Source organism: Neoarius graeffei, chromosome 10 (genome assembly GCF_027579695.1).
Source record: "Neoarius graeffei isolate fNeoGra1 chromosome 10, fNeoGra1.pri, whole genome shotgun sequence".
In the NCBI taxonomy this organism is placed as follows: domain Eukaryota; kingdom Metazoa; phylum Chordata; class Actinopteri; order Siluriformes; family Ariidae; genus Neoarius; species Neoarius graeffei.
The window spans coordinates 63,817,674-63,844,034 of record NC_083578.1 but is presented as its reverse complement, the minus strand read 5'-3'; the positions used below and the strand labels follow the sequence as shown (position 1 = coordinate 63,844,034).

The 26,361-nt window shown below is 41.3% G+C and overlaps 2 protein-coding genes across 3 annotated transcripts in view; both read right to left on the bottom strand.

Moving 5' to 3' along the window:
- aldh9a1a.1 (aldehyde dehydrogenase 9 family, member A1a, tandem duplicate 1) overlaps positions 1-5,998 on the bottom strand; it is a 32,772-nt gene extending 26,774 nt beyond the window's left edge. For both annotated transcript variants that reach the window (XM_060932084.1, XM_060932085.1), the window contains exons 1-2: positions 5,716-5,998; positions 5,543-5,604 (exon numbers count right to left, since the gene is read on the bottom strand). The gene's annotated coding sequence lies outside the window, so the exon portion shown is untranslated. The remainder of the gene's footprint in view (positions 1-5,542; positions 5,605-5,715) is intronic.
- Positions 5,999-7,504: 1,506 nt separating this feature from the next.
- On the bottom strand, positions 7,505-14,541 carry tmco1 (transmembrane and coiled-coil domains 1). Its single transcript, XM_060930853.1, has 7 exons — positions 14,387-14,541; positions 14,139-14,216; positions 12,924-12,983; positions 12,562-12,608; positions 12,386-12,453; positions 12,101-12,245; positions 7,505-8,835 (listed from the first exon to the last, which is right to left on the bottom strand). The coding sequence occupies exons 1-7, from the start codon at positions 14,454-14,456 to the stop codon at positions 8,737-8,739; spliced, it is 567 nt and encodes a 188-aa protein (XP_060786836.1). The 5' UTR covers positions 14,457-14,541; the 3' UTR covers positions 7,505-8,736.
- Positions 14,542-26,361: the final 11,820 nt, after the last annotated feature.

Below are 26,361 nucleotides of genomic sequence, written 5' to 3'. Positions count from 1 at the left end.
ATTCTAATTTTGTGAGATGCACTAGTACATACCCAAAGCAGTGGGCAGCCATGCTAACAGTGCCCAGGGAGCAGTTGGGAGTTAGGTGCCTTGCTCAAGGGCATCTCAGCCCAAGGCCGTCCCATATTAACCTAACTGCATGTCTTTGAACTGTAGGGGAAACTGGAGCACCCAGAGGAAACCCACACAGACAACATGCAAACTCCGCACAGAAAGGCCCCCACGAGCCGCTGGGCTCGAACCCAGAACCTTCTTGCTGTGAGGCGACCGTGCTAACCACTTACACCACCGTGCTGCCAATAAGGACACAGTAAGCAAGTATAAATGTCGAAAGTGTTTCAAATATTTTTCTATTTTAATTCTGATAATTATGGCCTACACTGCATCCATCCATCCACCCGCCATTATCTGTAGCCGCTTATCCTGTTCTACAGGGTTGCAGGCAAGCTGGAGCCTATCCCAGCTGATGATGGGCAAGAGGCGGGGTACACCCTGGACAAGTCACCAGGTTATCGCAGGGCTGACACAGAGACAAACAACCATTCACATTCACACCTATGGTCAATTTATGGCCCTTTTCCACTACCCTTTTTCAGCTCGCTTCAGCTCACTTCAGCCCGACACGGCTCGCGTTTCGACTACCAAAAACCAGCACGACTCAGCTCGTTTCAGCCCTGCTTAGCCCCTAAAACTCGCACCGTTTTGGAGTGGGGCTGAAGCGAGCCAAGCCGTGCCGAGTGAGGTTGGGGGCGTGAGCAGACACTCCCCTGTGCACTGATTGGTGAGGAGGAGTGTCCTCACATGCCCACACACGCCCCGCGAGCGCGCTGGGATCTGTAAACACCGCAAACCCGGAAGAATAATAATTACGAATTACGAGAATTTCTGAAGCCTTATGCGCCTCGCCTCATCTATACGCGCTTGCCAGTATCTGTCCGCGTTGTCGGTGACAACAAGCCACAGCACCAAGACCAGCAACACTAACGACTCCATGTCCTCCATGTTTATTGTTTACTATTCGGGTCGTGAGACTACCGCTTAAAAGCTCACTGAATCAGTGACATACAGAGCATCGTGGACGAGTTCGCGGAGCGCAAGGCTCGTCGTATGCCCTTCAAATAATGCGCGCAGTAGGCTATTGATGTTTTATTATGAGCCATGTACAGTATGTCGCCTAATGTTTTTTTGTTTCTGAGTTACATGTTCGTTTGAAGGACTTAATGTACAAAATAACATAGTTGCACCCCGTAGTGTTGAAATTGGTAAACACAGTGCATTCAGTGAGGTTTGCACCGCCCTCCTTTTATTTCTGACTCTTCCTGTCACCGTTGCAACCTCTGAGCGCTCATTCGTATGCCCTTCAAATAATGTGCGCAGTATAGGCTATTGATGTTTTATTATGAGCCATGTACAGTATCCTAATGTTTTTTGTTTCTGAGTTACATGTTCGTTTGAAGGACTTGATGTACTAAATAACATAGTTGCACCCGGTAGTGTTGAAATTGGTAAACACCGCAGTTGCGGACATTTTGTAGCCTAAAATGATGTTATGATAAGCTTTAATAAAGGGCCCGGTCATTTGCCCCGCCCCCGGCCCGGCTCTGACTTGTTCCGCCACTGTCACTGATGTCACTGTTTGCGCTGCTTAATGACATCACGTGACGTCCACCCACTTTCGCTAACTCCACCCAATGTGTCCACCCACTTCCAGCCAGCACGGTTCAGCGCGGTTGTAGTCGAAATGCAACTCCAACAGCCCCGCTCAGCTCGACTCAGCTCGACTCGGCACGGCACGGCTCAGCCACGTTTGTAGTGGAAAAGCGGCATTAGAGCCACCAATTAGCCTAATCTGCATGTCTTTGGACTGTGGGGGAAACCAGAGCACCCAGAGGAAACCAACGCAGACACGGGGAGAACATGCAAACTCCACACAGAAAGGCCCTCACCAGCCACTGGGCTCAAACCCAAGACCTTCTTGCTGTGAGGCGACAGTGCTAAGCACTACACCACTGTGCCGCCCCGCCTACAGTGCAAAAACCTCAAAATATTAGTTTGAGTAAAACAGTATAAATACCGTGTATCTCTGGGTCTAGTTCAGTTCATGCAACTACAATCATGGGGAAGACTGCTGACTTGGAAGTTGTCCAGAAGACGATCATCCACACTCTCCACAAGGAGGGTGAGCCACAGAATGTCATTGCTGAAAAGGCTGGCTGGAAAAGGTGCACAAGCACCAGGGATGACCGCAGCCTTGAGAAGATTGTCAAGAAAAATTGATTCAAGAACCTGGAAGATCTTCACAAGGAGTGGACTCAGGCTGGTGTCAGTGCATCAAGAGCCACCATGCAGAGATGTCTTCAGGAAAGGGGCTACAACTGTCGCATTCCTAATATCAAGCCACTCCTGAACCAGAGACGAGATCAGAAGCGTCTTACCTGGGCTAGGGAGAAAAAGAACTGGACTGTTGCTGAGTGGACTTGATAAAACGCTGTGGACCAACACCAGCAGATGACATGGCACCCCAAATCATCACAGACTGCGGAAACTTCACATTGGACTTCAAACACCTTGGATTCTGTGCCTCTCCACTCTTCCTCCAGACTCTAGGACCTTGATTTACAAATGAAATGCAAAATTTACTTTCATTTGAAAAGAGGACTTTGGACCACTGAGCAACAGTCCAGTTCTTTCTCTCCTTTGCCCAGGTAAGATGCTTCTGATGTTGTCTCTGCTTCAGGGGTGGCTTGATATTAGGAATGCGACAGTTGTAGCCCCTTTCCTGAAGATGTCTGTGTGTGGTGGCTCTTGATGCCCTGACACTAGCCTCAGCCCACTCATTGTGAAGCTCTCCCAAGTTCTTGAATCAACTTTTCTTGACAATCCTCTCAAGGCTGCAATCATCCCTGTTGCTTGTGCACCTTTTCCAGCCAGCCTTTTCAGCAATGACCTTCTGTGGCTTATCCTCATTATAGAGGATGTTGATGATTGTCTTCTGAACAACTGTCAAGTCAGCAGTCTTCCCCATGATTGTGGTTACATGTACTGAACTAGACCGAAAGATACATAGTATTTATTCTGTTTTACTCAAACTTGAAATGAACTGGAACTGTGAGTAAACTCACTAAAGAATTACCCCCCCTCCCCCATCGTCTTCGACTCATTCAATATCATGCTAGCTGAATGGAATATATCTGATATACCATTCAAAGAAAGCCAGCCAATATTATTATTATTATTATTACTGTATCTGGTGTAGTGGTTAGCATTGTCGCCAGCGGTCGGCGAGGGCCTTTCTGTGTGGAGTTTATATGTTCTCACTGTGCCTGCGTGGGTTTCCTCCGGGTGCTCCAGTTTCCCCTACAGTCCAAAGACATGCAGGTTAGGTTAATTGGTGGCTCTAAATTGACCATAGGTGTGAATGTGAGTATGAATGATGATTGTCTGTTTCTGTGTCAGCCCTGCGATGACCTGACGACTTGTCCAGGGTGTACCCCGCCTCTCGCCCATAGTCAGCTGGGATAGGCTCCAGCTTCCTTGCGACCCTGTAGAACAGGATAAGCGGCTACAGATAATGGATGGATGGATTATTATTATCATCTTGCCTGGGACAGAGTCCACCAGGGGGCGAGGTATTGTTTTTGGTCGGGTTTCTTTGTTTTTTTGTTAACGATATTACAGGAAAATGGCTGGATCAATCTTCATGAAACTTTCAGGATAAATGGGCATTGGTCTCAAATAGAACCTCCAACATTTTGAGGGTCATCCGGTCAAGGTCACTATTCGAAATCAAAGGACTAGACTAAATAAATTGCGTTCAGACATGTTTATGCTTATTACAGAGGGAAAGTGCATTCCATTGAACTTCCACTTTCTGTACTTTATATTATTCTACTCTTACCTCGTGACCAGATGTCCCCGATTTCCGGGGACAGACCCCGATTTTAATGACCTGTCCCCGAAAATGTCCCCAATTTTGGCTGGGAACCCCCGGTTCCGATCGAGTGACAGAGGTCTTGGAAAGTAGCCTAGGAGAAGACGTGCATGGGTTGCTTTGACAGTAATCCTATTTCAGAACGACACTGGCTTTCAAGTGCCCCTATAGGTGGATCACGCCATGCGATCATTACATCAGATAATGCTTCATAACATTTGACAGAACCGCGCGCGGGCGGCACGGTGGTGTAGTGGTTAGCGCTGTCGCCTCACAGCAAGAAGGTCTGGGTTCGAGCCCCATGGCCGACGAGGGCCTTTCTGTGTGGAGTTTGCATGTTGTCCCCGTGTCCGCATGGGTTTCCTCCGGGTGCTCCGGTTTCCCCCACAGTCCAAAGACATGCAGGTTAGGTTAACTGGTGACTCTAAATTGACCGTAGGTGTGAATGTGAGTGTGAATGGTTGTCTGTGTCTATGTGTCAGCCCTGTGATGACCTGGCGACTTGTCCAGGGTGTACCCCGCCTTTTGCCCGTAGTCAGCTGGGATAGGCTCCAGCTTGCCTGCGACCCTGTAGAACAGGATAAAGCGGCTAGAGATAATGAGATGAGATGACAGAGGTCTTTGAAAGTAGCCTAGGAGAAGACGTGCATGGGTTGCTTTGACAGTAATCCTATTTCAGAACGACACTGGCTTTCAAGTGCCCCTATAGGTGGATCACGCCATGTGATCATTACATCAGATAATGCTTCATAACATTTTACAGAACCGCGCGCGGGCGGCACAGTGGTGTAGTGGTTAGCGCTGTCTCCTCACAGCAAGAAGGTCCTGGGTTCGAGCCCCGTGGCCGACGAGGGCCTTTCTGTGTGGAGTTTGCATGTTCTCCCCGTGTCCGCGTGGGTTTCCTCCGGGTGCTCCGGTTTCCCCCACAGTCCAAAGACATGCAGGTTAGGTTAACTGGTGACTCTAAATTGACCGTAGGTGTGAATGTGAGTGTGAATGGTTGTCTGTGTCTATGTGTCAGCCCTGTGATGACCTGGCGACTTGTCCAGGGTGTACCCTGACTTTCGCCTGTAGTCAGCTGGGATAGGCTCCAGCTTGCCTGCGACCCTGTAGAACAGGATAAAACGGCTACAGATAATGAGATGAGATTAACTTTTTCATGATATTCCAATATTTTGAGATGTACTTGTGTGTGTGTGTGTGTGTAGATATATAATAGGGTTGCCACCTGTGTCTGACAAAAATCCTGGACATTTCGACCATCCAATCGACCTTTCTGCTTGTAAGCAACGGCGCCCTTCACACATCTAACCCAAGACAAAAATCACCCTTCTACGCTGAAATTGTATTGCTCTAATTAGTAAAAATGACGCTTTTGCTAGTTATTTGTTTAGTTAATTGCTTTACATAATATAGCAGGTCTTCATTATTTTGGTTTATTTACAACAGTTTTTGGTTGTGGACACCTGGGGGCAGTAGTGGGCACAGGTAAAAGGGGAATACATAATTAAATTGTTTGTTTGCTTATGTGGAATAAAAATAATCTAATTTTTCATTGTATCTGAGAATACCTGAATGTAACAATGTAAGGTGTAGTGTCAAACAGCTTACCTGATTGCTTAGTGTGTGGTGTGTGCTTTGCTTGTGCTTGCCTGTGCCTCTGCTGCTCTTGGCTAAACAAATACATAGGAGGACATATAACTGATATAACTGGGCACATACAGTACATACAGGAGTAGGCAGATAAGACTATTTGGATTTCATTTAATTCACCAAAACCTTACCTAATCTTCCATTTATATTTGGTGTTTTTCTTTGCTGCTGCTATGAGTCCTGGCTGATTTTCAATGAATGTCTTGAACTCAGTACAGGACAACTGAAAGTTTAGCCTGACTTGAAGCTCAGCCTTCACCATTGCAACAGAGTCTGTTTCTTTTATCAGTCCAAGCATCGTCCATTGCCCCTTTTCCACCAAAGCAGTTCCAGGGCTGGTTCGGGGCCAGTGCTTAGTTTGGAACCGGGTTTTCTGTTTCCACTGACAAAGAACTGGCTCTGGGGCCAGAAAAACCGGTTCCAGGCTAGCATCAACTCTCTGCTGGGCCAGAGGAAAGAACCGCTTACGTCAGCGGGGGGGCGGAGTTGTTGTGGGGACCAACAACAATAACAAGACCGCGAAAGATCGCCATTTTTAAGCGACGAGAAGCAGCAGCTGTACAAACGCGAAGTCATCCATTATTATTGTTGTTGTTGCTGCTTCTTCCGTGTTTTTGCTTTGATATTCGCGCCAAGGTTTATGCAAACGTAGCGCCGTAACCGACGTATACAGCGACGTAAGTGACGTATACAGCGACGTAATGACGTATTCAGCGACGTAATGACGTGGCTCCGCCTAGCACGGCGAGCTCGGAAAAGCAAACTGGTTCTCAGCTGGCTCGCAAGTTGAAATACACATTTTGCCCATTATGTACAAAAAACCGGGACATTCAGTGTCCCGGATTTTTATTTTTTTTTTCCGGGACAGACCATGAAAATCCGGGACAATCAGGAAAAACCGGGACAGGTGGCAACACTACCTGTAACATATTCCAATAAAAGTTTGGACGAGGACAATTTTGGGCTAATAATGAGATAAAACAATTAAATAATGAAGTGATTTGAAAGAGGTGATGTCAACAGGTAATTGGAATCATGATTTAGTATGAAATCAGTAAGTAACTAATAACTTAAGCTGTCAGTACAAAGTACAATATTTGCCTCTGAGATGTAGTGAAGTATAAAATTGCATCACATGGAAATATTCAAATAAAATACAAGGACCTTGAATCTGAGTCCTCAATACTTGAGTAAATGTACTTGGTTACATTCCACCACTGCCCTGTGTTGTAGGGTTCTTTGTGCAAACTGAGTAAGCCTTTACATCAGTCTCCCAACCCTGTGCCTGCAGTATCCCTTAGTTTGCATATTACTTGCTTTCAACATACTTAACAGCCCTTTCTCAGAAGAGAAAACTCTAAAACCTGCATGACAAGAGGTACTCCAGAACCAGTACTTCATCTTTTTAGTATACTTAAATCATTTGGCATATTTGTGGCTACTGTTGCCCCTGTGTCACCGTGTTGTAAGGCTGAATGACCGGTGAATCGTGATCTCGCGTTATCAGAATGTGTTGAAGGACTTTTATTTTGAAATGCTGACTGACTACATTGCGCCAATCAGCCTGTGTGGGCATGGTATCAGAAAACAATATTATTTACAAGCAGTAGCCACATGTATCCACAGGGTGCCTTTTTTATTTTTTAGTCTGCCAACACCATATTTGCATCATTTATCTTTGTTATACTGACTTGTATATTAGAAAGTATACAGCTGTGTTGACACAGTTGTATTTGTTGCTTTCCCAAACCCAGTTTCATCTTTGCTGCTTCATAAATGAGATGATCCCATGTATAAATCTGACCAATAGCATGATTCAAACATTTTAAATACAATTTCACTGATAGTCAAATAATCCATGAGATACCTATACCACTTTATTCACCAAGTATAAACACCATAACAACTTGAAAAGTGAACTTGCAGCAATAGAATCCATAGCTCTTTTATTCTCGTCCACACTTTTACACAGGTATGCATAAATAAAGTCCTAACCAATAAGTCTTGCATTTCAAATAAATAAAATCGAGAACAAATAGCAGTTTGTCAGATCACGAATCTCTAAACTATAATAGAATCAGAATCAAGTTTATTTGCCAAGTATGTTCTCACATACAAGGAATTTGCTTTGGTGATTGATGCTTGAACAGTTAAAATAGAAGAATTTAGCAAAGCCAAAAGTAGAACTACATAGAATAAAAAATAAAAATCTGAAATATACAAATTTGAAAAGTGGACACATATATAAAGAGCATTCTAATCAATATGTAGTGCAGTTATGTAGTGACCCACAGAAATATGAATTACATAAAGTAATGAAATTCAAATGAAACAACATTTGGTGAATTATGTTCCGTTTACTGAGGTGAATACTCCTTCCTATCTGTATCTGCATTTTGAAATAACAAAAAACAAAGCCTATGGGATCAACTAATTCAGTGTTCCCCAAACTGGTCCTTGGGGAGCCCATGCCTAAAATGAGCCAACAAGGAACAGACAATAGCTGCTATGGGTGTTCCTATCTCTTGTTGGGAAGCAAGAAAACAGCATATGGATAATCTATAGGGTCCAACACTGAGCTAGTGGGTTTCTTTTCAAAAGTAAGAAGACTGCTTTTAATAGTTGGTAAATAATTTTAGAAAACTGTGCAAAGCATTTACATCAACTTTTACTGTTAGAAGAAACAATTATACCAATACTGTCCTATTTTGATACAGCACCATCATTTACACTTGACTTATGAATATGTCTCATATTTCCTATAAAGGAGACCATTATAAAAATAAAAAGTATTTTAAAAAGCAAGGTCTATTTTCCAACTAGCAGGTGACTAGTTGTTCCCTTATGATACTGTTTATTAGCTTATCCTTAGCTGTATTATTTTCAAACTGTATGCAGGGAAATAGGTTTAATCAACCAACAATTTAACATAAGAGTATCTGCCACTGTTGAACCATCATCATTAATCAAAGTTTGAACATTATTAGGTCAAATATAAATATGGAAAAAAAAAAGTTATATGTGATATCACCACAGGCTGTGGAATCTGCTGCATTTATTTTTTTTTTTTTGGAGAGGGTGTTTAGTTGCATCAAGTCTGTCCAAAGCATTTTACAGCCGAGAGGTGGCATCTTGCACATTGTTTCATGAGTTTATGAGAACTTGGCAGCCTGCGGAGGGGGTCCCAAAAACCCTCCAGCTTGTTTAGTGGCAGCACGAGATGGAGCCAGACCCAGCATCTTCTGGATGTTCTAAATGAGAGACAGGAAGAGTATTTTTCACTACAGCAGAGATAATAAACGCATTATAAAAATGCAACAGTATTAATTATAACATTTAATATGCAGTTTCAAAATATCAGGGATCCCAGCAGTAATTGAAAAAAATAGAGGAATGTAAGAAACTATCACCGGGCGGCACGGTGGTGTAGGCTAGTGGTTAGCGCTGTCGCCTCACAGCAAGAAGGTCTGGGTTCGAGCCCCATGGCCGGCAAAGGCCTTTCTGTGCGGAGTTTGCATGTTCTCCCCGTGTCCGTGTGGGTTTCCTCCGGGTGCTCCGGTTTCCCCCACAGTCCAAAGACATGCAGGTTAGGTTAACTGGTGACTCTAAATTGACCGTAGGTGTGAATGTGAGTGTGAATGGTTGTCTGTGTCTATGTGTCAGCCCTGTGATGACCTGGCGACTTGTCCAGGGTGTACCCCGCCTTTTGCCCGTAGTCAGCTGGGATAGGCTCCAGCTTGCCTGCGACCCTGTAGAAGGATAAAGCGGCTAGAGATAATGAGATGAGAAACTATCAGCAGGGGTCAAGGGGGCTGCCTGAAGCTGTTGAGATTTTAACATTTAAAGATGCTATAGAACATTTTTTACATAGATTTAACATAGAAAAGCAACAGAATTTAACCCTAATGTGTATCTATTTGATGCCATATTTTGTAATCAATGACATAAGTGGCAAAAAAAAAAAAAAAATCATAAAAATTAGACGAAAATGTAGCTTTGAAGAATATACTTGCCTAAATATTCCACTGATTTTGTTATAACAATAGTATCCATAGTTCATCTCGTTTTTTTTTTCAAGTTAATGTCAAAACTAGTCTAATATAAGCCACATTCATTTTTCAAAAATCATGAATATGAGCAGAAATCAATGATTCAGTAATATTAGATATATACATATGTACAGCAAATACTGGAGATATTTGACTTAAACCTTTCTCTTTTTGAAAGGTTTCACTGCAAAGGAATTTAATGCTCTTTTCTGGGGTGCATTCTGTCTTTCCTCCAGTTTTCTCTGCTTTTGTTTCTCTGATCTTTCCTTCTGCTTTTCTGATGTTCCTGCAGTGCTCTGAATTAAGTTCAACGCATTAGAAACAAAAGCACGAACGGAGTTAAAACATGTTTTCTAGCAAATGGGCGCAGCCATATTGTTTTCTTGTTCTATCGCGTACAGTCTCGCGGTCAGTGTTGCCAGATACTCCTGATGTTTTCCAGCCCAAAATATGTTCAAAATCCGCCAAAATGCACTTGAAACCCCCCAACTGGGCAGAGAACCGCGCAATCTGGCAACACTGCTCGCGGTATTTACATCAATTTAACTTCCGAGTGTTCCCGAATGTTAACGAGAACAAACGAAGCCGACGAAAACATCGCTAAACAAGCAAACCAAATCAGAACGTATTCTGCTGGTCATTTTACTTAAACATATTTTTAATGGATATACAACCCCGATTCCAAAAAAGTTGGGACAAAGTACAAATTGTAAATAAAAACGGAATGCAATAATTTACAAATCTCAAAAACTGATATTGTATTCACAATGGAATATAGACAACATATCAAATGTCGAAAGTGAGACATTTTGAAATTTAATGCGAAATATTGGCTCATTTGAAATTTCATGACAGCAACACATCTCAAAAAAGTTGGGACGGGGCAATAAGAGGCTGGAAAAGTTAAAGGTACAAAAAAGGAACAGCTGGAGGAACAAATTGCAACTCATTAGGTCAACTGGCAATAGGTCATTAACATGACTGGGTATAAAAAGAGCATCTTGGAGTGGCAGCGGCTCTCAGAAGTAAAGATGGGAAGAGGATCACCAATCCCCCCAATTCTGTGCCGACAAATAGTGGAGCAATATCAGAAAGGAGTTTGACAGTGTAAAATTGTAACGAGTTTGAACATATCATCATCTACAGTGCATAATATCATCAAAAGATTCAGAGAATCTGGAAGAATCTCAGAGCGTAAGGGTCAAGGCCGGAAAACTATACTGGGTGCCCGTGATCTTCAGGCCCTTACATGGCACTGCATCACATACAGGCATGCTTCTGTATTGGAAATCACAAAATGGGCTCAGGAATATTTCCAGAGAACATTATCTGTAAACACAATTCACCGTGCCATCCGCCGTTGCCAGATAAAACTCTATAGTTCAAAGAAGAAGCCATATCTAAACATGATCCAGAAGCACAGACGTCTTCTCTGGGCCAAGGCTCATTTAAAATGGACTGTGGCAAAGTGGAAAACTGTTCTGCGGTCAGACGAATCAAAATTTGAAGTTCTTTATGGAAATCAGGGACGCCGTGTCATTCGGACTAAAGAGGAGAAGGACGACCCGAGTTATTATCAGCGCTCAGTTCAGAAGCCTGCATCTCTCATGGTATGGGGTTGCATTAGTGCGTGTGGCATGGGCAGCTTACACATCTGGAAAGACACCATCAATGCTGAAAGGTATATCCAGGTTCTAGAGCAACATATGCTCCCATCCAGATGACGTCTCTTTCAGGGAAGACCTTGCATTTTCCAACATGACAATGCCAAACCACATACTGCATCAATTATAGCATCATTGCTATGTAGAAGAAGGGTCCGGGTATTGAACTGGCCAGCCTGCAGTCCAGATCTTTCACACATAGAAAACATTTGGTGCATCATAAAACAGAAGATCCGACAAAAAAGACCTAAGACAGTTGAGCAACTAGAATCCTACATTAGACAAGAATGGGTTAACATTCCTATCCCTAAACTTGAGCAATTTGTCTCCTCAGTCCCCAGATGTTTACAGACTGTTGTAAAGAGAAAAGGGGATGTCTCACAGTGGTAAACATGGCCTTGTCCCAACTTTTTTGAGATGTGTTGTTGTCATGAAATTTAAAATCACCTAATTTTTCTCTTTAAATGATACATTTTCTCAGTTTAAACATTTGATATGTCATCTATGTTCTATTCTGAATAAAATGTCGAATTTTGAAACTTCCACATCATTGCATTCCGTTTTTATTTACAATTTGTACTTTGTCCCAACTTTTTTGGAATCGGGGTTGTACAAGAGATTTAAAAAAACAAAAACAAAAAACACTTTCGCTAGAAAATAGCGGAATTCCGCTAAATAGCGGACGTCTGGGATCCCTGAAATATAGACTTTCTCAGAGATTGTCGTCAACAACTAACTGATGCTGTTCAATAGCTTTCTTTTGACTCTTCTCTGTGAACTAATGGCAAAGCATTGGGCACTACCTGTCTAATAGACATGGTGCACAAGATATAGAGGAAAATGAAAGAGCAGTCAGTGTAATCTTCACCCAGAAGATTACGGTGAGAAAGGCCTTGGATGTAGGACAGGGGAACAAATGGCAGCTTCGCTACAACTCGTCCATCAAAGCTGAGGTGAAAGAAAAATGTAAGAAAATTTGATGAACAATTCAACAGATCTACATACTACAATAGTACAAAAGACAATAACAAAACATCACTAATTTGTGGTCTTTAATATTTAAAGGTAAAATCACTCAACCCACTTACATGGAATTGAACATGCCCATTAATGCCGTAAAGCAGAAACCAATGGCAAACATGGACTTCATTCGCACCTGTGATGAAAAATCATTTCAGTTAAATAGAGGTAAACAGAGAAAATTACTTTTCTGCCAAGATACAAATGACAAATAGAAGTGCAGTATCAAAGATGATTGATTTACCATTGACAGGTCTCGATTGTTGTTCTTGAGTTTCTCCTCCTGCCTCTCTGTTTGGCAAAAATTATTATTATTTCTTCTACCTATATATAATGCACAGGTGACATTCTACAAAAGAGAACATACGACACTAAATACTGCAAAAGGAAAATGCAATATTAACTATGCAGTGGAGGCTCAGCAGTTCGTGCTCTGGATGACTGATCTGAAGGTTGTGAGTTTAGATCCCAGTAGCACCAAGCTTGCCACTGTTGGGTCCTTGAGCAAGACCCTCATCTGTTCAGTTCAAATGTATGCAAGTTGCTTCAGATAAAAACTGTCTGTCAAATAATTAAATGTACTAAAATGTGCAGCTTTTCACTTACCTATCTTTTTCTTCTGTTGACGCCCAGCAGATTCTGTAATTGTCTCCTTCTTCTTCTCAACTTAAACAGACAGAATAAAAATTATAAGCTTAAATGACCTGCCGATACTCAAAGTATTAAAGGATCAGGACACTTCGTCCAATAGTTGAGACATTCCATCCAAAGCCTTATTCATACGCACTATCAATTATTTTATATTTCAGGTAGGAAAGTCCCAGCAAAAGTGAACGGTAAGATGTATAAGACAGTAGTGAGACCAGCTGTGACGTATGGATTGGAGACCATACCCTTAACGAAGAGACAGGAGGCAAAGTTGGAGGTGGCGGAGTTGAGGATGTTAAGGTTTGCAATGGGAGTGACGAGGTTGGACAGGATAAGGAACGAGCACATCAGGGGGACAGCACACGTGCAGAGCTTGGGAATTAAGCTAAGAGAGATGAGACTGAGATGCAGAGCATGTGGGAAGGAGAATGTTGAGGATGGAGCTGCCAGGCACATGAAAACAAGGAAGGCCAAAGAGGAGATACATGGATGTGGTGAGAGAGGACATGAAAGTGACAGGTGTGGTAGAGAAGGATGCGGAAGACAAGGCGCGATGGAGACGAAAGATCCGCTGTGGCGACCCCTAATCGGGAGCAGCCACAAGAAGAAGAATAGTTAGTGAAAAGAATTCTCAATCGAAAAAGAAGAATTCTCAACAGAATTTGACAGAAGCAGAAAACATTTTTGTAAAGCATACACCGTAAGATTTAGACAGCTTCAAAAATTAATAACTCAGCCAGAGGAGCCACATTTTACAGGCAGCTCCCTCTAACCTTCCCCTTCGAAAGAGCAGGGTGTCGGGTCGGTATTCGCAAACTAAGCCCCCGCGTGAGTGCTGCTCCACGTCTGAAGATGTAACATGATCCAGCCGGAAACAGACATGCAAGCGAGCAGCCTGCAATGACAAGGGAATTAACTCATCCCAGGGTCAGCAAGTGGCACGGGCCTACGTGGTTACCCCCGTTAGTACACTCTTTAGTGTCCAAGCACATGTACTACGGCACTCATTTGCTTTACAAAAATGTTTTCGGTCAAATTCCATTAAGAATTCCTCCTTTCTTCGAACAAACAAATACCTGAAATATAAAATAATTGATAGTGCGTATGAAAAAGGCATTGGACGAAGCAACCTGTATTCAGGATTACATCACAGACAACTCCGTTCATACTTACGTTTTTTGCTTTGTTTTTCTACTTCAGCCTTGAGCCTCTTGTACTTGTCTGTGCGGTATACTAACACCCATGTTATACCTAGTCATTTCACAAAGACAGAAGTGAAAAAGACGTCAAGTTCTATAAATACACCAAACATAACTAGTTAGTCATACATGATTAAACCGCTCCAATCATCTCATCGGCTAACTAGCTGCATTTTATCTCCTCAGCTCGTGAGAGGGAGTAATACAGTGATGTTTACTTGCCTTCAGCCAACAACGCAGTACAAACAGATATAAAGACGATAAGTATTGTGTCTGCAAACATAGTACTCATTTTGAATAGATACGTGGCTACCGTATATCACCGCGCTATCGGTAACTGTAGATATTCTGGTCGAAGAACAGCGTCAGCATTGTGACATCATCAATATGCGACCATTGTTTTACAGTTGCGCTATTGCCCTCTAGTGGTCAGGACCTGCAGTTTTTATTAAATTAAGTCAAGTCAAGTTTATTTCTGTAGTGCTTTTAACAATAAACATTGCCGCAAAGAAGCTTTACAGAATTTTAACGACTTAAAATATGAGCTAATTTTATCCCTAAGCTATCCCCAATGAGCAATCCTGTGGCGACGGTGGCAAGGAAAAACTCCCTCAGACGACATGAGGAAGAAACCTCGAGAGGAACCAGACTCAAAAGGGAACCCATCCCCATCCGGGCAACAACAGACAGCATGATTATAATATTAACAGTCCTAACATAAAATCAGCTACGTTGATGCTATAACCCCCCCACTGACGTATTATTATTATTATTATTATTATTATGGGCGTCCCAGTGGTGTAGTGGTTAGCGCTGTCGCCTCACAGCAAGAAGGTCCTGGGTTCGAGCCCCGGGGCCGGCAAGGGCCTTTCTGTGTGGAGTTTGCATGTTCTCCCCGTGTCCGCGTGGGTTTCCTCCGGGTGCTCCGGTTTCCCCCACAGTCCAAAGACATGCAGGTTAGGTTAACTGGTGACTCTAAATTGACCGTAGGTGTGAATAGTTGTCTGTGTCTATGTGTCAGCCCTGTGATGACCTGGCGACTTGTCCAGGGTGTACCCTGCCTTTCGCCCGTAGTCAGCTGGGATAGGCTCCAGCTTGCCTGCGACCCTGTAGAAGGATAAAGCGGCTAGAGATAATGAGATGAGATTATTATTAATTTGCACTAGCAGCGCTGGCACAAACATTTACTCTCACTCAGGATCTTTGTACTTCATTTTTCTTCTTCTCCTGCTTCTTCGTCTTCTTCTTATTATTATCCTAACGTTTTTAGGATGCTATTTCTCCCTCAGTTTTCAACCAATCATCACCAAATTTCATATGAAGAATACCTCTGGGCTGAATTAAGTTGCTATGACTTTTGGTGCTGATCTGGATCACCGAACCAGAATGATCAATGAAAAACAGGCTTTTTTCCTCACTAAGCATCATTCTCTATCTCTTACCGTTCCAGATCTATAGGGTACAGTGATCAGACGTCCCAGTATGTAAGAGCTAGCTGTGACTTTAGTCACAGTATCTATCTAGTTATTATTGTTATCCATCCATCCATTATCCGTAACCGCTTATCCTATCCCAGTTGACTATGGGTGAGAGGCAGGGTACATCCTGGACAAGTCGCCAGGTCATCGCAGGGCTGACACATAGAGAGAAACAACCATTCACATTCACACCTACGGTTAATTTAGAGCCACCAATTAACCTAACCTGCATGTCTTTGGACTGTGGGGGAAACCGGAGCACCCGGAGGAAACCTACGCAGACACGGGGAGAACATGCAAACTCCACACAGAAAGGCCCTCGTCGGCCACTGGGCTCGAACCCAGAACCTTCTTGCTGTGAGGTGACAGTGCTAAGCACTACATCACCATGCCGTCCTATCATCTATCCATCCATCAACTGTAATCACTTATCCTGTGCAGGGTCATGGGCAAGCTGGAGCCTATCCGCCCTATTATTAGGGCCCGAGCCCTATGGGCGAAGGCCCTATTGTTCTTGTAAGAGTTCACTATTGTTCTTCTTCTTCCGTCTTCTTCTTCTTCTTCTTCTTCTTCTTCCGTCTTCTTCTTCTTCTTTATTTTTCTCCGCTGTTGGGCCATTTTCGGGGCGCTTGCCATGGGCGAAAACGCACGAAATTTGGCACCAGTTCCGAGAATTGCCACCGCTACTCAGAACCAGAAGCCCAAACTTGGCCGGGGCTCAGGGCCTCTATAGCGCCCCCTAAGTCGTTGTGATTTTGGCCTCCCGCATTAAGGTGGCTGGGTGCCATGTAGTTTGTAGTAGTGCCATGCCATTTGGTATGCATATGTATCTCTCTAAGCCGGACAAAAATCTAATGCCAATGCATTAGCCATGCCCAACAGGAAGTGAGGTAATTTCACTTTTGTGCGAAATGCATGGCCACGAAGACGGCGCAACTCCTCCTAGACCGTTCATAGGAATGTCTCCAAAATTGATACACATCATCTACAGACATGGCTGACAAAAGTTACTAAATACGTTTCACGTAGGATAAACCGTTCAGAAGTTGTACGTCAATCAATTTTCGATGCAAAATTTTACATGCTTAAAAATTCATAACAAATCTTCTGATTGCTCAAAACTGCTCATACTTCACAAGCAAATCACTCATTGGGCTTCTGACATGTTACCCAATTTCTGTGATATTTCGCCACTGGGGGCGCTATTTTTGGGCAAAAATTCCAATCTTTCCTCAAATTTGGTCAAACTTCACGGCCACCCTCTTACTACCTCCCATGTCATGTATACCATGTTTTGGAAATTTTCGTCCATGGGGGGCGCTGTTTTTGGCCGACGCAATTGCTCCAAAACGGGTTTTTGGTAAATAATTCCATAATGCTTTTCCTTCACACCACTACCTTGTGATAGTACGTTGCTGTTGTAGACACTTATTTTTCCAACTCATCATCGCTCATGTACAGCATAGCGCCACCTACTGACATGGGAAAAACCATAAAATTTATTCTTCAAAAATCTATATCTCATCTACTATTTACTCAATTGTCATCAAACTTCATACGCAAACTCTTCATAGCTCACCTGCCATACACGCCAAATTTTGTGCACTTTTGCCACTGGGGGCGCTATTTTTGGGCAAAAAATCCAATCTTTCCTCAAACTTGGTCAAACTTCACGGCCACCCTCTTCCTACCTCCCATGTCATGTATACCACATTTTGGGAATTTTCGTCCATGGGGGGCGCTGTTTTTGGCCGACGCAATTGCTCCAAAACGGGTTTTTGGTTAATACTTCCATAATGCTTTTCCTTCACACCACTACCTTGTGAAAGTACGTTGCTGTTGTAGACACTTATTTCTCCAACTCATAATCGCTCATGTACAGCATAGCGCCACCTACTGACATGGGAAAAACCAAAAAATTTATTCTTCAAAAATCTATATCTCATCTTCTATTTACTCAATTGTCATCAAACTTCATACGCAAACTCTTCATAGCTCACCTGACATGTACGCCAAATTTTGTGCACTTTCGCCCCTGGGGGTGCTGGTTATGGCAAAAATTATATTGCAGCTTCTGATTTGTCAAACTTGGCAAGCAAACTCTTTACAAGACCCTTATTGGGGCGCTTGCCATGGTCGACAATGCACGAAATTTGGCTCCTTTTTCTTAGACTGCCACCGCTACTGAGAACCAGAAGCCCAGATCCAGGCCGGCCTCAGGGCCTCTATAGCGCCCCCTGAGCACCGTTCAGTGCGAGACCCTATTGTTGCCATGTGTCCATTTCTGTGGTTTGTCGCCATTGTGGGAGTAATGTCTCTTGCCGAAGAAGCTGTGGAAGGTATTTCGCGGGGACGCATGCCCCCGCCCCCCTTGGCCGCTGGCGCGAGGGCCCGTCGAGGCCGCTTGCGGCTTTAATTATTATTATTATTATTATTATTATTATTATTATTATTATCCTAATGTTTTTAGGATGCTATTTCTCCCTCAGTTTTCAACCAATCATCACCAAATTTCACATGAAGAATACCTCTAGGCTGAATTAAGTTGCTATGACTTTTGGTGCTGATCTGGATCATCGAACCAGAATGATCCATGAAAAACAGGCTTTTTTTCCTCAATAAGCATCATTCTGTATCTTTTACCATTCTGGTTCTCTAGGGTATGGTGACAAGATGTCCTTGTTTGTAAGAGCTAGTGCAAATCACTGTGACTTTAGTCACAGTATCTATCTAGTTATTATTATTATTATTATTATTATTATTATTATTATTATAACCATTATTGAAAAAGTACACATGTACAAAACCAATATGGCAACATCATCATGTTATCATCTTATTAAATATAAGGAAGAACATTGAAATTATCAACGGGAAAAATCTGGTAAAAAAATTTTGAATAAACAACTTATAATACAAAATAGAAAATAAATTATGTAGGAAGTGCTGTAGTTACAGATGTACATGGATAGAAATAAAAAAGGAAAATAAGTTAATGAGCAATAATAATAAATAAATAAAAACATACACACAAGGGGAAACAGTTTTATCTCAGTTATCTAATTCAGTGGGAAAATATCATACAATCTTTCTGGTTTTGCTCCTTTTACAAATTTTAAGGACCTTAAGTACTAGTATAATTTTAATTCAGTGAAGAAAGAAACAAATGTGGGGGATAATTTTAGGATTCTATTCTTGTGTATAAAAAAAACTTAGCCAGACATAGAGTTACATTACTAGATAGTTCATCATTTTTGTTTTAGAAGATCAATTCCCCCCCCCCCCCCCCCCCATCTGTCCCTCTGAGTTACATGTCAATCCTGAGATTGAGCTGCTGACCTCTTCTGCTCCTTGGACCTGCCTGATCCATTCTGATGCCCTTCGTCTGGCTGGAGTCTCATCACATCGCTCCTGTGGAGGACGGCCCCATATGGACAGTTGAAAGTCACACTTGGAAGATGCACTGAACACTTACAGTCATACTTTTATGGCTGAGGACTACAGTTGACTTGCTAACTTTAGGACTGCAGTTGTTATGATCAATTTTGCACTCAAGTTTCCATCAATGAAGAGCTTACAACATCAACAAAACAGACTTCATGTTAAAACTGTTAAAAATGTTATAATCACGTTGTCTGTTATCACCCAAATGAGGATGGGTTCCCTTTTGAGTCTGGTTCCTCTCGAGGTTTCTTCCTCATGTCGTCTGATGGAGTTTTTCCTTGCCACTTTTGTCCACAGGCTTGCTCATTGGGGATAGATTAGGGATAAAATTAGCTCATGTTTAAAATCATTAAAATTCTGTAAAGCTGCTTTGCGACAATGTCTATTAAAAGCGTTATAAAAATGAACTTGACTTGACTTATATTGTGTAAATTATTGAAAATGTAGTTACAATGAAGCAAAATCATCCGGCCTATTAAATAATAGAACAAAAAGGTAGAAAAAGAAGCAGGAAGAGCATCTATATTGTCACACATACATTAAAGTACAGTGAAATTGTTTTATTTGCATATCCCAAATTAAAATTCCTGATAAAGAAAAATACCCTATTATAACAAAGGTGAGCTCAAAAGTGGACTTACAGTGGGGCAAAAAAGTATTTAGTCAGCCACCAATTGTGCAAGTTCTCCCACTTAAAAAGATGAGAGAGGCCTGTAATTTTCATCATAGGTACACTTCAACTATGAGAGACAGAATGGGGGGAAAGAATCCAGGAAATCACATTGTAGGATTTTTAATGAATTAATTGGTAAATTCCTCAGTAAAATAAGTATTTGGTCACTTACAAACAAGCAAGATTTCTGGCTCTCACAGACCTGTAACTTCTTCCTTAAGAGGCTCCTCTGTCCTCCAATCGTTACCTGTATTAATGACACCTGTTTGAACTCGTTATCAGTATAAAAGACACCTGTCCACAACCTCAAACAGTCACACTCCAAACTCCACTATGGCCAAGACCAAAGAGCTGTCAAAGGACACCAGAAACAAAATTGTAGACCTTCACCAGGCTGGGAAGACTGAATCTGCAATAGGTAAGCAGCTTGGTGTGAAGAAATCAACTGTGGGAGCAATTATTAGAAAATGGAAGACATACAAGACCACTGATAATCTCCCTCGATCTGGGGCTCCACGCAAGATCTCACCCCGTAGGGTCAAAATGATCACAAGAACGGTGAGCAAAAATCCCAGAACCACATGGGGGGACCTAGTGAATGACCTGCAGAGGGCTGGGACCAAAGTAACAAAGGCTACCATCAGTAACACACTACGCCGCCAGGGACTCAAATCCTGCAGTGCCAGACGTGTCCCCTTGCTTAAGCCAGTACATGTCCAGGCCCGTCTGAAGTTTGCTAGAGAGCATTTGGATGATCCAGAGGAGGATTGGGAGAATGTCATATGGTCAGATGAAACCAAAATAGAACTTTTTGGTAAAAACTCAACTTGTTGTGTTTGGAGGAGAAAGAATGCTGAGTTGCATCCAAAGAACACCATACCTACTGTGAAGCATGGGGGTGGAAACATCATGCTTTGGGGCTGTTTTTCTGCAAAGGGACCAGGACGACTGATCCGTGTAAAGGAAAGAATGAATGGAGCCATGTATCATGAGATTTTGAGTGAAAACCTCCTTCCATCAGCAAGGGCATTGAAGATGAAACATGGCTGGGTCTTTCAGCATGACAATGATCCCAAACACACCACCCGGGCAACGAAAGAGTGGCTTCGTAAGAAGCATTTCAAGGTCCTAGAGTGGCCTAGCCAGTCTCCAGATCTCAACCCCATAGAAAATCTTTGGAGGGAGTTGAAAGTCCGTGTTGCCCAGCGACAGCCCCAAAACATCACTGCCCTAGAGGAGATCTGCATGGAGGAATGGGCCAAAATACCAGCAACAGTGTTGTTAAGACTTACATAAAATGTTTGACTTCTGTCATTGCCAACAAAGGGTATATAACAAAGAATTGAGATGAACTTTTGTTATTGACCAAATACTTATTTTCCACCATAGTTTGCAAATAAATTCTTTAAAAATCAGACAATGTGATTTTCTGGATTTTTTTTCTCATTTTGTCTCTCATAGTTGAGGTATACCTATGATGAAAATTACAGGCCTCTCTCATCTTTTTAAATGGGAGAACTTGCACAATTGGTGACTGACTAAATACTTTTTTGCCCCACTGTATAATAGTAATAACTAAGCCAGGGCCTAGACCTAGCATATTTTATGGTGTTTAGCCTCGTCTACATTATCAGTACATAACAAACATGCTGCTAGTCAAGCCAAGCATTAGGTCTAAAAGAATATATTGCATCCAAAGCCTGCATCCAGATATACATTTTAACATTCATACATTTGCCATTTGGCATGTTTTTGTAGTCCAGTAGAGCTGCTAAATATGACACGCTTGTCTATGTACCAGTAGACTGTACTGAGCAGTGCCAGACCATGCAACCTCTAAAAAGCTTTACTATCTCAACTAAAGTTCTGTCCATGTTACGCCAACTTACAGACTTGTTGAATGTTAACTTGAGTACGCCAAGGCTAGATCTAGATCTTTGGGATTTTTATAACTGAATGGCCTTGAGCTAGAAAAAGTGTTAAGAGAAATAACAGGTGCACAGAGCGTTCACACTAACCTGATATAAAATGTTCTCCACACATGCTTTGTTGGCATCCAGTCTTCCTGTTTAACTGCAGCTCGCCATTTTTCTCATCTTTCTGGGTTTGCCAGAAAGCAGTGAAAGTTAAACCAGGCTTATCTCCACATCTGTTATTACATCCAAAAGCACTACAGGTCTCTGGCATTGTTCTTTTAGACATAACTTCTACAAGTTTATCTGTAGACGTTTCATGAATTGGGCTTACAATCACTCGCATACACTTGTGCCGGTCGTTCTCAAACACAAAGCCTGCCTGGCAACATGGCCGCATAAACAAATCCGCAGTTACGGTGATGTCATGTGAAAGGTCCCTATAGTGTTGGGGCTTAAACTCTCACCTTCTGATTAGAGCCTGCCTGGCAACATGGCCGCATAAACAAATCCGCAGTTACGGTGATGTCATGTGAAAGGTCCCTATAGTGTTGGGGCTTAAACTCTCACCTTCTGATTAGAGGCTGGGATGACAGTAGGTTATCTATCAGCAAGGCCACAGTCAAGCACAATGTACAAGTACTATGGCAAAAAAAAGTGTAGGAGAATAAATGCCAAGGTATACAATACAGAAACAAGCTGTGTAAGTAGGGATTTGGAGGGAGCAACAAAAGACATGAAAAAAGGTTCACATAAAATAACCTTCAGTAAGGTTAAACATAGAAGCTTTTTTGAAAGCTAGCTCTACTAACTAATATAAGCATAGTATTTAATTGAAAGTCTGCACCCATAATAGCACTTCTGTAAGCTGTATCCTACAGCCAGAATAGTGAGCCACATTACACTTAGTCCAATGGACTGGACAAAAAAGGGGAAAAAAAAGAAAGAAAAAAACATTTTAGTGACCAATAACACACCAGCAATTCTTCATAAATGTGTTCATTTATCTGCATTTATCTGAAAGGTACATTCTGAATGCACAAACACATTAAAGGTTCTGACTGCAAAGTTGAATTCTGGGCAAAAATGTTCCATTTCTATTGGTGTTGGAGTTTCGAGATGTTTCGCTGCTGCACACACCATGTATCCTATTCACCGTGTGAATGTTTTGTCAAGATAAAATGTGTCCCACATTTTACGATTCTGGAGATTGCCGAAGCAAGTGAGCAACAATATCACATGACCACCATTGGGGCATGTTTGACGTACTTTTAACCAAAACAAGTCGGCATGGACAAACATGGCAGACTCCGCTCTCCTGCCAGCTAAAAGCTACTGGAAAAGAAAAGGAAAATATGAAAGTAAATCAGCTAGAAAGCACGCCAGAAAAGTGATGGAAACTAAGAGGTTGTCCGCAAGAATTTTTGTGAAGGCCAGATCGACCGCTGGAATCAACTGAAGGATAAAATGGGTGTGAAATCTGATGAAGAATTTGCAGCTCTTGTCTTGGATTGGTGAGTCTGAGTATGGAGACATACACCTAATGTTTTGATCTTACAGAGAAAGAAATGATAACAAAAAAGCAGTAACAGAGAAAAGATATATTTGTCTTTTGTTTCACGAATATATTCATGAATATCAACCACAAATTACATCCCTGCAACTCAAAACTCTCTGAAGTCGATGCAGAGTCACAATGTTTTCCGTGTGTCGCCATCTTGTTGTGACATAGTTCCATAGTTATGCTCATTAGTTAAAGCTCCTCGCGTTCGGCTGTTTCCATAAGGCCATACAGTTTGGTTCCAAGAGGTTGGATATTCAGTCCCAAAACAGAGGAAAGTGACCCTCAGCACATCAAAATGATCACATCTCATCCACATGATATTGTTCTTGCGAGACATAGGGAAATGCCATGCACAATAAAAAAAAAGTAAAAATTTCAGATGACTTTGCAGTCAGCACCTTTAATGCAATCAATTAAAAAGTTAAAAGTTGTGAATAAATTGTGAATGAATCCCTAAAATTAATTAAAATAATTATAACTGAAGTTATAACACATAGAGTGCCCTCCAGAAATCTTTGCACCCTTCATAAAAATGAGCAACAATGGGTCTCATTTATCTATCTTTTAGCAAAGTTGTGTATAAATGCCTTCTTGACCAACACTCGTGCATGAGAGATCTGTAATTATTCTATCCACATTCACTGAATATGACCAATTGCACACTCTGATTGGCTTCCCTATGACCAGGCTATCAGCTCATATACCATGAGTAGAGAAAAAATGGCAGAGTGTGCTGCTGAACCAACTAAGGACAAAATAAAAACTCTACTCTGAAAAAAACCCTAAAATACAAAAAAAGCAACAAAATATGGAATAAAAGTATTTGATGGTAAGATGGAAATGTGGTTATAATAAAACAGTTATTCCACTCAATCTCGTCATACATGGTTCATAGCCTACTCGGTGAGTCGGCTACACGCCTCATCAGCTATCAGCTCATGTAAGACTCAATTTCGTGGAATAACTGTTAAGTATACCATGCTGGATACTATAGTGATCCTGAATGGGTGATCATTTAATTCCCAGCCAATTTGAGGGACAGGACAGCTCCATGGTTATCATGTTGTTTAGGAGATGACACTGACTACCTGTTAACTTTACCCGTTACCTTTGGGAGTTATCTTTAAAATAAACTCTTTGTATCTTCTGCCTTTAGCCCCCTAAGGTACTGTGTTGCCTTGTTAATCCAGTTTATTATTATAGTATATTAAACATAAATATTTTTGGCTTGCTGCAGTGAAAAAGAACAACCAATTTTTCTTTTTCATTAAGAGACCAAGAGTCTCTCCTTCATTAAGAGAGGATGACCCAAAACTAACCAATAGAAATGCAAAGACTTATCATGCAATTCACTGGCAGGTAATCTGATCCTTCTTTCAGCAGTTGTGCACATGTGGTGCAATGCTGTATATTCTCTAGAAAAACTTGTCATTTTAGCCAATGTTTCAGTGAAACAAAAATGGAAATCTGTGTCAATTAAATGTTTTATATTCACCTTATATAGATAATTGGTTCAATAATGTAATTTGTGTTGTATTAGCTGTTGTTTGTTTGTTTAACTCTTCGACCATTATCAGAAGGTTGACTGAACTATTGTTGCCTAAGAAGTTGTAAAAACAAAGTTCTTACTTCTATCTACAATAGGTAGAGTACAGAATATAAGGAAGAGTGGTGACCTTCCCTTACCTTAAGTCCTGTCGAATGGGATCTTGAGAGGTCGGTGAATAGAATCAGTCCAGACGCAGGATTTTTGCTTTTTATGAAATCACCTCAAACAAGGCTTCAGATTATTACTGAAGTACTTTAAAACATATAGATATTAAGGTCTTACGATAATAAAGCAGCAAAGTAGCAAGTACGGTATATCAAAAGTAGGGCATTCTTCTTTTGAGTAAAACACCTACATGATTTAAATCTAATAAATCAAAAGCTATTTTATACCCCATGATATTGGGTAAATTGTAACATACGTATGGCTTCATGTGTGACTAAACCCTTTACTGTCTGTCTGTGAGACACAGCTCGAGCATTTAGTTAGCAGACACAGGCAACTGATTTGTAACACATTTTGAATGCTCTGACTTAAAAGAGCTTTAAGGTACGGACAGAAATGTAAAAAAAAAAAGGTCAAAGATCCCTGGTCCCCCAAAATAATGCATTTTAAAACTAATCCTTAAAGGATATAAGTCCTAAAGGTTTTCTTTCTTTCTTTCTTTCTTTCTTTCTTTCTTTCTTTCTTTCTTTCTTTCCTTCTTTCTTTGTTTTGTTTGTTGATTTTGATTTGAGGAAGTTAAAAGGTGTTATTATTAAGTTTTGTGGCAAATCAGTGATACAACTAACTGAACATTACTGGATTAACAGTTCGTCGGAAGCCAGACAATCAAAAATGAATCAAGGAAGAGTACCCTTTATCAAAAAGACATATACTTCAAGTTCATTTTATTAAGTATACTTTTGTGTACCAAGTATACCGATATCAATGTACTTACAGTATACTTGTAAGTAAACTAATCTAATACTTCTTGGGGCTAAATTGGCTCACTTTTATTTTATAAAAAGTATACTTTAAGTCTAAGAGAAGTAAACTCTGATTATACAACTAGAATTTTTTTTATTTTGTACTGCAACCATACCACAAGTAAACTAATAGTTTACTAGTTCTATACTTGTAGTCCACTCTTTAGTTTACAAAAGCATACTTCATAGTATACTGGAAATATACTGTTGGCTTACTTGTTTTATACTTCTAGTCCACTTTTTAGTTTATAAAAGTATACTTTATAGCATATTGGAAATATACTATTAGTTACTGGTTATATACATCTAGTCCACTTTTTAGTTTTGAAGTTTTCTGCAATTACCTTTCTAGGTGTACTATTAGTTTTCTAGCCCTTACCTCATGCACACTACCAGTAGACAACTTAAATGTTTTGTTAAAACATGCTGCCGTATATCACAAAGAAGCCAATATGTGTGAAAAAGAAGTATTTTATAGGCTACTATCAAAAGGATAAGCACAACTACAGGGCAAACACTTAAACATAAGGCACAAATATTTTAATACCTTATTGCATGTTTGTTAAGTATATTTTGATCAAAAGTTTAAGTATAAGCTTAATATACTT